The 14,143-nt window shown below is 46.0% G+C and overlaps 1 protein-coding gene across 1 annotated transcript in view; it reads left to right on the top strand.

Moving 5' to 3' along the window:
* adgrl1a (adhesion G protein-coupled receptor L1a) overlaps positions 1-14,143 on the top strand; it is a 67,273-nt gene that overhangs the window by 18,441 nt on the left and 34,689 nt on the right. Inside the window, exons 3-4 of the mRNA XM_044331893.1 lie at positions 8,734-8,947; positions 10,067-10,176. Coding sequence (XP_044187828.1) covers positions 8,734-8,947; positions 10,067-10,176 — 324 coding nt within the window. The remainder of the gene's footprint in view (positions 1-8,733; positions 8,948-10,066; positions 10,177-14,143) is intronic.

Here is a 14,143-nt window from a genome sequence, read left to right as displayed (position 1 = left end):
ATATTAAAATGCTAATTTCAGAACAGCAACCTAATCACTAATTCATAAGAATTGATTCTCAGACAGGCTTGTAGCAATAATATTTTGAGAGGAGGCAATAAAGCAGTGGTGCCGCTAACCTTGCTATGTGCAGTTGACTTCTTGTTGTTGTATAATTTTCTGAACAGCGCATTGTATTGCCTTAATATGTGTTTGGCAAATTCTTAGTTCTACTCTTCTTTTGCTACGAGATGGCTTTGAAAAAAATTGCGCTGAAGCTGTGCATGCTATTAGAATCAGGTGACATTACAATAACCAATTACATTCACACAAGTCAATGAGGTGAACTTTATAACCTGGCAGGCTCAAACTAACTCCTCTCATTGCTGCTACCTGCTGTGACATTTCTTGTTAATCATACATGGTGCCTGGAGCTTTATGATCAGAATCAGTTATGTATATTTCACATCTCAGTCTGCTAGCTTCTGTTTATGCTAACAGAAGCCAGTAACATGCCGTTTGAATTCATATGGGAAGTATTCTCCAGAGTAGAGATGTTTTTTCTCAGCAAATACAACAGTGCAACCATGTGCTGCTACAAATGGCCCAATTTCCTTTGACTTAAGTATTATGCAGTATGCAGAATTATAGACATAGACATATAAATTCAGAACTATACAGACAAGTTGTATTTTCAAGATTCTACATTAAATAGCTTTTTGTTTTATAGACTAAGGCCAGTCAGAGCCGGCTGCTTGTTTATGTGCTTATAGAGACAAGTAAACACTCTCATTTTGTCTGAAAATGACCTTTGAGTGTTTTACCATGTTTCTCTCTGCCATAAAGCTGAAATCCACAGTCTTCACTGACACTAATTGCTAATCTAGCGGCTTGTGAATATTGCTGCGTATCATCTGGATTTTGTAATAAAGAACTGCTGTAAAGCCTATTTTCCCCTGTTTCTCCCTCTTTGCCTCTCGTGTGCGTTTTCAAGCTTTCGTTGCCTCCCCATCTTATTAGCAACAGTCGGTGCTTCTCACTCCTCTCACTCCTAACATTCGCCCCTCATTTTCATCCAATCTCTTTGCTTTCTCTCCCCTAACACCTCAGCTATTAGACCTTCTTCCTTTCTGCATGTCGTGATGTCCCCCCCCCCCCGGTGTCCCTCTGTTTGACTGGCCTTCCTTCTCTCTTGGCCCCTCTTCCTATTCCCACTAACAGTTTCATTTATCTCCTCCTCTGTCCCCACCATGTTTTCTCTTCCACCTTCTTCTTCTTCAACCTCTCGCCTTACTCCACTCTCTTTCCAGCTTCCCTCCTTCAGTATCACTCCCCTAGCACTGTTTTCCTTTCCTTACCCTTTGGCTGCTATCTGTAAACAATGCACATCTCTTCTCATTGTCATGTCTTCCTTTCCCTTTCTGTTCTCTATTTTGCCTCTTTCTGTCTTTCTCTCTTTCTTTCTCGTTTGCTACCTCCCTCGCTCCTTCCCCGGTGCTGGGGGTTGCTGTGCTCTTCAAAGCCCTTGGCTGAGAGCAGTAGATCACAGAGAGGCCTGTGTGAGTGAAAGGTTAATGGATGGCCTTTGAACATATATTGGGAGTCGGGGGCGGGCAGGAGAAGGAGGGAGAGGCCGGCGCAGAGTGACGGTGTGTTCTTTCAAACCTCCCTTTGAAGATGACGCACACCTCTCTCATGTGTCTGCGCCTGTATACAGGAGCTGTGCCTTTTTGTTTATTCATTCGTTCACAGTGTTGGTGTACGGGTGTTTGTGCCCATTTTGTTTGTGTGTTTGTGTTTGCTTGTAGTTGTGTGTGTTGGGGTATGTTAGTTTGTGTACATTGATTTGTGTACTGCAAACAAGCTCCTACATAAAGGATTGGGGACTGTGTTCCTGTTTGTGCAGTCGTGTGATAGCTGCCTCTTTTCTCTCAGGGCCTAGCTGCGTAACTTTGAGGCTTTGTAGCCGTGAAGGACTGTGTGTGTGTGTGTGTGTGTGTGTGTATGAGAGTGCTAGTGTGTGCGTGTGCAGAAATGCTGGTGTGTATGTGCCAAGCATGTCATGTGTTTGAGAATGCGTGCATTTGCTTCTTGTGTGTTTTGTGGACTGCAGATTGATAATTACCAGCAGCAGCTTACGGCTGGCAGCCAAGGGCAGAGAGAGTAGGAAGGGGGGGAGAGAGGAGAGAAACAGAGGGAGAGAGATGATGAGTGGAGAGGCTGGTAAAACGGTGAGAGGGAGTGAGAAAGCAGAAAAAGGATGGGAAGGGAAGAGGGAAAACCAGAGGTGAAAGGTCAGGACGAGAGGGAGACATGAAAAGAAGGAGAGGAGGGTGAAGAGGACGGGTGGGTAGGGTAAATGAGAGAGTTTCCGGATGGATGAAATTGGTCGAGGGATCGAGGGATGGTGCTGGGGTTAAAAAGAAAAAAACACAAAGGGAGGGGGAACATACAGTGTATGTTTACTGCATTACAGGTGAACAAGATGGCATTCGAATATGAGAGGGATTGAGTAGTGTTTTATAGCTGGTTCTATTTTTAAGTCATAGACATGAATGAAAGATGAAGATATAGGAGCTCTGGAAATGCTGTATACTGTAGCTACATACATATACTTGCACAGATCGATCGACTTATAAACATGCACAGTAAAAATAAGCACACATACTAAACAGACACACACACTCAGACACACACACTAGCCACATGTCCAAGCCTTTGGCTTAGAGTATAAGGAGGTTAATTAAGTGTCTAATGCAGCGGCAGGGCTGGGCTTTGACACTCATCTTTCCTAACAGGTCTCTGGATGCGACTTGCAACTCTTCCAAATGCACACACACACATCTTTCTGACAGCAGGCCATGCATGGTACTCACTCAGTCTCCCCTTCCTCCTCTACACATTATCTCTCACTCTCCGTCCTTGTTCTTATCACTTTCTTCTCTTCAGTTTCTCTTCATCTTCCTCATTTAACTCTCTCTGCTTCTCTGTTTCTGCTCCATTCTCTCCTCTTCCCTGTGGCTGCTTCCCTGCAGCACCTGCAGTTTACTCCACCACAGTGTTTATGTGAATCTAGGTCTGACTCACTGTCTACTGGCCTGCCTCTTGTTATATGTGCTGGAAACAGAACAGAACAGAGTTGTATTGAGCCTGTAGCATTGCTTCCCTCCCTGGGGAGAAGGAGGATATTTTACACCGGGTGAATCTCATATTTTTTAGGCAGGCTGATTTTTATTTTGGGCTATGCCGTTTCCCTCCCGCTGAGGCGCTTTTATTGCATAATTAGGCGCCAGGGCCAGCAATGAAGTGGTTTGACAGTATGAGCACGTCCCGTCTCGCCTCCCTCCTCAAGTTTGTGTGTGTGTCTATTGCTCTGTGTCTCAGTGGCTTTTTAACCGCCTGTCTTAATCTCTCTGCTATGCCTGCTAGTTCCCCCCACAGCAAAGTTTGTCAACACACACTGAGAGTTCTCGAGGTTGAGGATGGATGAGGGTTAGGGCTTGTGTGTGTCTGTTTGTCTGCCTGCAAGAATTTTGGTGTGTGTGTGTGCATCATTGCAAATGCATGAGTATGTGTTGCATGAGGGTGTGTGTATCCCATTTCCAGTGGGGGAACTGTTAAACTCTCCTATGAATGATGTAATGTTATGGGCTGTGCTGTAATTCAGTTCAGTTAGAGGACTGGGCTGCTGAGGCGAGAGACTGTCTGTGCTTAGGACCTCTCTCCCACGAATCTCTCTGCCTCACTCCTTTTATGTCGGTGACCTTGTGCCTGCACAAAGAACGGTCCTCATGTTCATCTTCTGCCAGCATCTTGGTCGATGGTCTCTTTTTTACTATTGTTACCCTGTCTCATTTGCTCTTCCGTTCCATTTCTGTGTTGGCTTAGCTCAGTTCCATCACAGTGGATCTGTGTCATTTTGGAGCTGCTTTGTGTTCTGACCTTATAGTGCGACTGGTGACTCCCCATACACTCGCTCCTCATCTCGTCTCCGCTGTCTCCCTCGCCTGTAGGAGACAGGCGGAGGAGTCACAGGAGATGAGATAGCATCCTAGCTTTGAGGCCAGCATTACCCCCCTCCCATCCACATAGACATTCACACACACACAGTCCCACAAGCTCACATAGCCCCCATCCCTTGCACCCTCATGTTAGGCCTTTAGGTTTGTCTCAGGATGTCACTTTGTCACAACTCCTCAGCTTGAAGGCTGCCTGGATGTGACAGTTCTGGCCGCATCGCCTCAGCTTGTCTGTGGTGACAGGCCATGCTCCAGCGAGTCATTACGCTAACTTGCAGTGCTAAGTGAGTTGCTAAGATACAGTGCTAAGCTGATAAAGTACTGGAGAAATTGGTAGGGATGATTATCTGCTAGAGAGGAACTCCCATCACTGAGACCTCTCAGTTCTGTCCAATGACTGTAAAATTACTTGTTCTTCTTCACCAGCTTTACTAAGGAACTAACCTGAAACTCACGAGGGAGTTAGCTCTTTGCACCAGTGCTGAGGTTGAGGGCATATGTAGATGTATGCAATATACTTTTAATATTCCACTGCTATCTCTGGGTGAAAAGGTGATACTCACCTGTTAACCTTAATGCCACTGAAAGTTCATTTTAAGGATGGTGTTATAAAAAGAATCCCACCTCATCAGCAGCATGCCCAGTTTCTCAACTACCAATCCTGCTTGGCATGAATGTTCTCTGGCACTATGCTTCAGTGCTATGCTAATGAGTAGCATTAGGAGATGCCTGCTGGAACAGACAGAGGGGCTAAAAGGGGCTGATCACATTTCGGCCCCTGAAAGACAGTCACCCAGCCAGCTAACAAGTCAGACTTTGGGCCACAGAACTCCATAAGTATAATCTCCTATTGTGACTCAATTGCAGAGCTGCTATCACATTCTCAGGCTACCTGCAAGGCCAAACCATCTCACTCAGTTATTTCTGAAAAAAAAAAAACCTATAGAACGTCTGTGATAACACAGTCCAGGGTCAAATTGTTGGAGACGAAATTAAAGTGCTTTTATGTTTGAAAGCATACCACAGATGATAGAAAGTTGTTGGTAATGTTTCAATGAAGAGAAATCTTTGTCTGTCTGACTGTGTACTTTTCAGAATTCTTAATGTAGTCTCTCTGAGTCAGTCTCGATATAACAAACCAGATTTTCTTTCAACTTTTCTCAAGTGTTGATCATTACTCTAGGTTGGGGGTCATGTCTGCACATCTCCAAATTAAGGTGAATCTTTGCAAATGTGTGTGTGCATGAGACTGACAATAGATGTGGATAGCTGTAATGATAGAGAAAGAATGATTGTATGCAAAGACTAGCTTGACTTGTGCAAAATTATGTTCTTGTCTGAGGGTCCAAGCATCTATCCACCCTCAGGCTTTAATTACTGTGTGAGGATAATGAGTCAAATCCAATCAGTTCTCTCTCTTGCTCTTAATTTGTATGGAGCTTCTATTATGAAGCCAACCGCTTCAGCCCCTCACACCAGCTGCCCTGGAGTGACACCAGGCCCCTGTGTGCATGTATGAGTGCGCGTGTGTGTGTGTGTCTGACTCTTGCTCACCACCACGTCCATGCAAATCAACTCATATAATTATTGAATTCGCTCCTATCATTATCGGTATGTGTGACAATTGGTAACCATTTCTTGCAGACAACAGATATTAACACAGTTTTATATACCACAGGAGATGAGTCATAATCTCACTATGAGGGATTAGATCCACCTATGCATATGGCTGCTGATGAGAAAGACACTTTGTCATCCAGCTATTATAAGTCTGACAGGCACGACTAAATGGCCACGTGCAAATGTGTGTGCGTCTGTGTGTGTGTTGGCTGAAGAGACCCTGAAACCTTAATGGATTCCTGCAGAGTGAAGGACAATCGTAGCCCATGGCCAGTCCAAGCTTATCCTCTGCTCATCTCATCTCAGCTCAGCTCAGAGCCAGCCACGGCTCCAGCTAGGCCTCAGGCCATCTGGCTGACACACAACCACATACACACACTCTCTACCAGACACACACGCATACACAGAGTCCCTGAAGTTAAGTCCCACACTTATTTGTGAATATGCCATTCAAAAATCTTTACACGGTGAAATCTTAAACTGGGAAATATATAGGTGTGAAATATGATACAATATGGTAGAGGTAGAGATTTGCAGTGGTGCCAGAAATGGGCTAGTTATCATGGTTGCTGCCATCACTGAAGCGTACTGGATCAATGGTTAAATATATACTCTAACAGCCATGCCAGGAAAAGAAATATCTGAAAAAGGTCATAAGTTTAGGCTCATACATTTAATTCTGCATAAAATTGGACTGATTGCTCTGTTTGACAAAATAAACACTTAATGTCACCACTTAGTCAGTGAGCTACAGGTGATATACTGTAGCAGACATAACAGTGATGGTAATAAACTGAAATTATCTACACAAACACAAGCTGATCAGCATAAGTACTGGCCATGAAATGGCCCATTATCAGTCAGAAACAGTGCAGGAATTGTCTATTCAATACTGTCAAAACATCCTAGTACTAATTCAACCAACAGTCAAATAATTAAACCAGCTCCTTCTTGGGCTGCTTTGTCCGATAGCTGAGCTGAGCCTTTCCACTGTAGCTATTCGTATTAGCGATCAGTGGCAGTGCAGTAATATTTACCATGTAAAGTGTGTTTGGTATGTATAGTGGGTTTAACGTGTGATCTGCCCCCTCCAGTGGGGGCTAATGTTCCTGTTGTGTTGGTCCACAGTGTGGTGGAGTGAGTGTTATCACTCCTGTTGGCCCCCTTCAGTTTTTACTCTCCTCTTGGCTCACTGTGTGGTTCTAATCACTGGCCAGATGTACGCTGCTGTGTACTTACACCACAGGGTAGTTAAGCGAACAAGGCCACACACTGACACTAGGCATTGTAATCCCACTGTGACACCAGGACTCTGTGTGTGTATACATGCAGGCAACCATGTGTGTGCTTGACTGTGAATGTGCACACTCATCTGTGAGTGTGTGGGTTTTTTTGCATTTGTGTGTGTGGACTTGTTTGTCTGGCCTCGCCTGCTGTTTGCATCTCTGTGTGCTTTAATTAGTATGCGCTTTTGCATCTAGGCCTTTGTGATTTGGCACTGGCGCTGCATGCTGGCGAGGCATAAAAGATTTGAAGTCTGTCTGTGCTAGTCATTCAGCCTTAATGGCGTTAGTTACACAACTGAACTCAAGTCCCCACTGCATCAATGGGTGGCATTTAGAAATATGAGCAAGTCCAATGGCAGTGAATCATGTAGCACACCACTGCAGAGCATGTCTGGGATGACTGACATTGACATTGACCCAAATGGGCACTCCTCCTGAATGGACAGCGACTGAAACCTAAGCAGTGCTAGCTCAGTATCAGGCAGGGAAAACAGCCCCGCTCTGTGGGTTTCACCACTAACAGTAGTGGGGGAGAGAGGCTGACTCAGTGCCCTCACCTGCTGCTGAGCCTGTCTGGAAGAGGAAAATGCTGTGCAGTGAGAGCATCTGTTTTTTAAGAGCTACTAAATTCTAGCCTGCTTAAGTAGAGCTAGCACTGCCCTGTTTAGATTTGACAGTATGCCCACCATCAGCTTAATATATGCCATGTCCTCCTTACTGACAATGCAGAGGAGAGCTCCGTTAAACCCCTTTGCTCCTTCAGGACAGCGGACAGCTCCACACCTACCAGCTGAGCAGTGTCTGATGCAGCTCCAACACTTTGGATATTATTTTCCCAAAAGAAAAGTTGTCAATTCAGGACCATGGACAGCAGCTCACAGTCACTGGCAGGGCTTTCAGCACAGAGAAACACTGGCTGTCCTTCAACGCCACAAAGAACTTCACTGCCAGATCACTCGCACTGTCTCTGTTTCTATTCTTTTTATGTATCCCTGTTTCCACCTGGGCTGTAAAGGAAGCCAGCAGCCATTTTTTATTATTTTGAGTGTGAGGCTGAATGTAGAGGCAGTTGGAAAGGTATGCAGTTGTAGAGTGTGTCTCTCTCAGCGTCTCTTTGCAGCCCTCTTTCATGCCTCTCAGCCTGGCTTAGCGATTAACCCTGAGTACCCCACTGTCTCCACTGACCCTTCTCCACACAGAGCCCCGCTGTTGGCCACAGTACATTGTCATGCCTCTCAAACAGCTGATTAACAGCAGTGAATGTCCAACTGCTTTACACACCAGAGGTGAAGGTGTACACAGACACTAATTATCTTTTTCTTTTTATTGTTGCTTATTTTACCATTACTTCCTCTCTAAGGTGATACACCTGGTTGAAGTGGAATAGACTAAAGGATGCTAGGAAGGATACAGTTCTTCCCAGAGGAACTGTAGGGATGGGTATTATAAGCTGTTGCCTGCATGTTTAGGAGTTTGTTAACACTCAAAACTCTCAGTTTGTTTCACAAGTGGTGCAATATCTCATTGGAGAAGCTGGTATGGCTGCAAATCTTTCATGCCAATATGTGATCTGTGGTGTTCCAGTGTGAAAACTGGATTGCCAGGCCGTGCATCAACTGTACTGAAATATTACTGCTCAGTGGAGTGGAGTCGATAATAGCTCATTTGTGTTTTACATGAGGACAATAGGAGCCACTTTCATTCCGCCTGCTTGTGTCAAATACTACACATCATATTTACAATGTGGTCTAATAATAAAGTGCCTCCTAAAAGTATTAAGGTTCATTGAATTATCAATAACTTTGCCTCTCTCCCTCTTTCCACTGCAGCTCTTAGTCGGTCAATGATGCCCTTCGGCTTGATGCGTCGAGAGCTGGCGTGCGAAGGCTACCCGATCGAGCTGCGCTGCCCTGGAAGTGATGTCATCATGATTGAGACGGCCAACTACGGCCGCACTGATGACAAGATCTGCGATGCGGACCCCTTCCAGATGGAGAATGTGCAGTGCTACCTGCCTGACGCCTTCAAGATAATGTCACAGAGGTAACTATTGATCTGTTTGGATTCAGTCAGAGTCAGAGCCTGTTATTGGCCAGGGAAACAAGATACTATTTCACAACATAATTTATCCAGAATTCCCTGCTTTTCCTCCTGATGTGTTGATATCTTGTGTGGAATACTGAAGTCAGCATCCTTGTGCAAAAAAAAACACTTCTGCATCCTGACGTGCATGTACACGGTGGAGTGTGTGTGTGTGTATGCATGAATGTGTGTATGTGAATGGGTATTTTTTGGATTGTTGAGTATTTGTAGTGCTTCCTACAGCTGCCCTCTGCGTTTGTGCTCAGCATCTGCTTCCTCTGAGCTCAGATCAATGGAAGCCCTCTCCCAGCTATCCATCACGCATGTAATGGAGGCGCAGGGTGCTAGCTTGGGGATAGTGCAAGAGAGAGAGGCAAGTGGCAAGGGGTGGAGGAGAGAACTGAGGGGGTAAAGGAAGGAGAGAGACCACTATAAATGATGGGATGATAGAGTGAGTGCAGCAGAGATTTGAGATATAAAAGGAGAGAATGCTAAAAGCTGGATAGAGAAGGATTATGTGATGAGAATGAGTGAGTACATGTGTGTGGCGATGTGTATCTTCTCTCCTGTGTGTGTGTGTGTCTGTGTTTTTCTCGGGGTGTGCAAGCGTGAGAAGGCATGCAGGGATGCGGTTTAGATGTAGGTATTATGTGCATATGAACATTTTCCCTGTGTGTGTAGTGTAGAGTATTTGCCTTAGCCCCCCTCGTCCTTCCCTGTTCTCTCACCTCTAATTGCTCCCACTCACAATCCCCCAGGAGGGGAGCCTCTTACGTCACTCGCCCTCTCTCTGCCTCTTCCCTCCCTCCTTCATTCTCTCTATCCTTCATCCCACTCCTTTTCCCCCCTCCCTCCCTCTATGTTTCCTACCTCCCCTCGGGTGCAGCTGTCACATGATCTAGTCTAGTGTGAAATTACTCCCTTCCCTACCGTTCTTTCCGTCTTTTAGACCCTGAAGATGTTTTTTTTGTACCCACTCTTCTTTGTCTTTCTTACAATGACACTGCAATCACTTACTTCCTCCGTTCTCTCTCTTTTCTTTCTTCCTTCCTTCCTTCCTCCGTCTGTCTCCTCTCGCAGGTGTAATAACCGCACCCAGTGTGTGGTGGTGGCGGGGTCGGATGTGTTCCCAGACCCCTGCCCAGGGACTTATAAGTACCTGGAGATCCAGTACGAGTGTGTTCCCTACAGTGAGTACTGAGACCCCTGTCACCTCCTCTCACCTCCCCACCCCCCGCACCCCATTCACCGCCCCTCCCATCCCTCCCTCTACCCCCCCACCCGAACCTCCTACCCGCTCTTCAACCCCCCCGACAACTCTCGACAAATGAAATTCTCACACTCAGACGTGCACACTTGCTCTCTGGCTGTTTTTTCAACACAAACAATACAAGACAGACAGTCATCCTCTCCTGCTCTCTCTATCTATCTCTCTCTCTTCTTTCTCTCTCATACACACACACTGCACAGACACACACATGCACACACTCACACAGAGCGCTAAACCTTTTTTCTTCATCAACAGAGTGATGCACCAGTATCTGAGAGGGATTTTCACATGAGGGAAGGTGCTCCACAAACACAGGGACTGATAAGCACTTCATGCACACCCACTGCAAACATGGGGTCAGCCCTTATTGGCGTTCACAGCAGTGTGACACACACCGCCCCACACTCACACACTGATTGACCCAGGGGCATGCCACTGCCTTTATCTGGTGCCAAACACCTTTGCTGTCCCTCTGATTTCCAATAAAAATTAAAATTGGGCGCAGTGAGACTGGGAGGCAGGGGGCGTTGTGTGTATGCTGCACCTCACAATAGGAATGTTAACACAAACAGCAAAAGGCTTATTTTAGACCACATGACCTGGAGCGCCACACATTTTAATGTCCCCATGGTAACGGCTGACTTCCTCACGGCACTGCTCAGAGCTCCGTGGCAGGTGTGACATACACACACACCTGCACATCCACACAGACAAGTCTAGCTCGCAAAAGGGACACACACACACACACACACACACACACACACACACAGTTCCTGTCTTTCTCTCTCCCTCTGACTCTTCCTCCTCTGAGCAAGCATGCACACAGACACACAAAAACGAGCACACTCACACAGCCAAAGGAGCAGGCACAGCGAGGATTATATGGTGTTGTGTTGATCCTCGCTCATGTGAAAATCTCCGCTCAGTCTCCCCTCCTCCCTCTCATGTATTATTACTCTCAGCATTGATCCCCTCACTGTGCAGGAGCACCTGGCTGGAGGGGAGGAGCACTGGTACTCCCCTCCACTGGGTAGAAGCAGAATTGGTGTGCAAGAAGGGGTGGAGGGACATTTGAGGGTGTTGGGGTCAGAGGGAAACTGGGGTGCAAGGACTGTTTGATTGATCAGGCTGGGGATATGGGTGATTCTCTCTGCTTTTTCCTCAGGCGCAGATGTTGTGGCAAGCCACAGGATACAGTCAATGCCAAGCCGCTAACCTCCTTTGCTCTCTTCTTCTGCCTCTTCCTTCTCATCTCCTCTCTCTGAGGTCTCTCACTCATCCCGCCTTTGCTTATTATCTTTCACAGTCAATATCACCTCTTTTTAAAAAAAAAAATCTTCTCTTTTTGTATTCTGCATTTCTTTTACTTCCAGTCTACACTACAAGGTCTTTAATCTTAATCCATCATCCTGTTTCTCTCATTCTTCTCCTATTTTTGCTCTCTGTCCATCAATCTGCCACAGTATCTTATCATTCTATTCTGTCTCTTCCGCTGTCTCTGTTGTTTCTTTCTTTTACAGGTGGGACAAATTATGAAAATACCCAACCATCCAGCTCAGATGGGGAGGCTCAGTGAAGCTCAGGGACTTCCAAAGCAATTCTTTCAGTCTTTACCCTTCCTCTGCTCAGTGATTTTGTGCCCTCAGTTTACCTTGTGAGAGACTTTTTGCAGTCAGGTTGTAGCCACAGTTGCAGATAAGAAGAAGTTAGCTGGGTTTCTTGCCATTGGGGATTATTCTCTAGTGTGAATCTTTTCTTCACAGCCTTCCAAGTGGCAACAAGTGTTCCTCTTGAGTATCCTCTGCCCTCTGTTCACCTGCGTTTTAGTCGATATTCACTGTGGTCAGATTGACCCTCTTCAATGACGTGACTTTGTTTGTTAGTCCTCTCGTAGTCCTGTGCTCAAGGATGGTGTTCTGTATTATATTGTCCAGAGAGGGTCATGGTAGCATTGCCTAGTTGTACCTGCCTTCTCCTCCTCATGCATTTTAACCTTGTCTGTTTCCCCTCTTACTGCACAAGGGAGCTTGTTCTCTCTCCGCAAGGCAATCAAAGGGATGATTAAATAGCGGCTAACTTGCATTTTTCCTCCCCATTTGGGAAAAAAACTTTGTTGATTGCATCTGAAGTATGGTGCGGCTTAGAAAATTGGAAGCTGATCCCTCTATGATGAAAATCCTGCCTGTCTGAGGTGACAAAGAAGAGCCAATTACCCCTGTCCTCTGCCACTCTCCTCCTCTGGAGAAACACGGCCACACTACACCCAGTCACACACCCACACAGAAATAGAAACAAGTATGCACGCACATGTATGCACACAACTCGCACTGCAGGCTGCTCTACGTGTTTGTGCCCATCTGACAAACTAAATACAAACTGACACATTCAGATTCAGAGCTGGAACTGTTCATCCCAAAACCTAGTCACCGTCGCACCGCACGCCACTCAACTCGGCCACTTTTAATTACCAGGAGAGGGGGCGCGTCGCTCTCTTCAGTTCTGCCTCAGCAGAGATTTGTCAAGATTAATTGAATTTGCTGCTGCTAATCGCTCTGGTAATGCCCCATCGTTCACGTCTGGCTGGGAACGCTGGGCACTCTGGCATCATCCAAGGCTGATGCATGTTTTTTTGTCGGTTGTGTCGACAAAGAGGTGAACGATAGAGAGATGATATGTAAAAGGTTGCGTGTCATAGCAGCTGAGATGATGTGTGCAGCCATGCTGATGGTTGTAGGTGATGTTTGTGTCTGACGGGGTCCTGCTATGTGCGTGTCACACAGGCGCCATGTTACCAGTCACCTGAAATGGTGAGGTGACAGCCAGAGCCGAGTTCACACACACACACCTCTGATGGCTTAGCTCAGTTTGGAATGTGTGTCTGTTGCTGCATGTGGCATCTCCTTGGCAAAATACAACATCCTCCAAAATGTCAAATCATATCTCATCGAGCCAAAAGGCCCTGCGAGGCCATCCCGCCACATAGCATTGTTTTTGCCAACGGGACAGAGCAAGACAAAACGGCTCAACTGAACTCTCATTTCACACTGTCACAGCCTGCTGTTGGCTGCTGGATTCCATTAAGACATCACAGATCTATGCACACAGCTGCAGCGTGTTTTTATTGCCGTGGAAACCCCACACTGCAGTCTTAACACAGATGTACACAAAGTCACGGTAAATCCATCCTGTGAGAGAACTCTACCTGTCCCCCCTCCTCCACCCAGACAGAGTGCTACATCATTATTGATTCCTAATGCTCTCCATTGGGGCTATCCATGCTAGCCATGCCAGAGTCATTAGACCTAGTGTTGTGCCTCTGCTATTTCATCAGCTGTGATTTATCTCGTTAATATGCACAGAGCAGGTGGCTGAAGAACCAGCTTTTAAAGGGCCTGGTCAGGTTATACAGTAGAGATTCTACAGAGCGTCTTAGGCAACTTCTTATCCTCCACTTTTACATTCATTCATTCATTTTGTGGCTCTGCCTTGTTTAACTTTATAAAATTGATTCTTCCCCACAAATGTAGTCAGCACTGCCTATTCATTATGAGACATCGCTCTTTGGACACAAAGCCGCTGGAAATGATAGTTGACTTGTCGGGAAGAGTTTGTCAGTAGAAGGAATAATGGCATTGTAATATGACAAGTTTTCAGGGGAGGAGAGGAAACACTTTGATGTAGCTGAAAATGAAATTCTATTAATATGTATAGGGGCACCATTAGACGTGGGGCTCATAAATGTTTGGTGAATGAGAAGCAGGCGGTTTTGCTCAGGCCGTGGAAAGGGATGACTCTTTACTGTGAAAAATGTAAAGTGAGAGAAGGAGAAAACAGAGAGGGGAGAGGACGGAAGGAGCTGGAGAGGACACACTATCTCTCAGCACTGT

Source organism: Thunnus albacares, chromosome 17 (assembly GCF_914725855.1).
Source record: "Thunnus albacares chromosome 17, fThuAlb1.1, whole genome shotgun sequence".
NCBI classification, from domain to species: domain Eukaryota; kingdom Metazoa; phylum Chordata; class Actinopteri; order Scombriformes; family Scombridae; genus Thunnus; species Thunnus albacares.
Note: the sequence above shows the minus strand (reverse complement) of the source record. Positions and strands in the feature narration are given on the sequence as shown.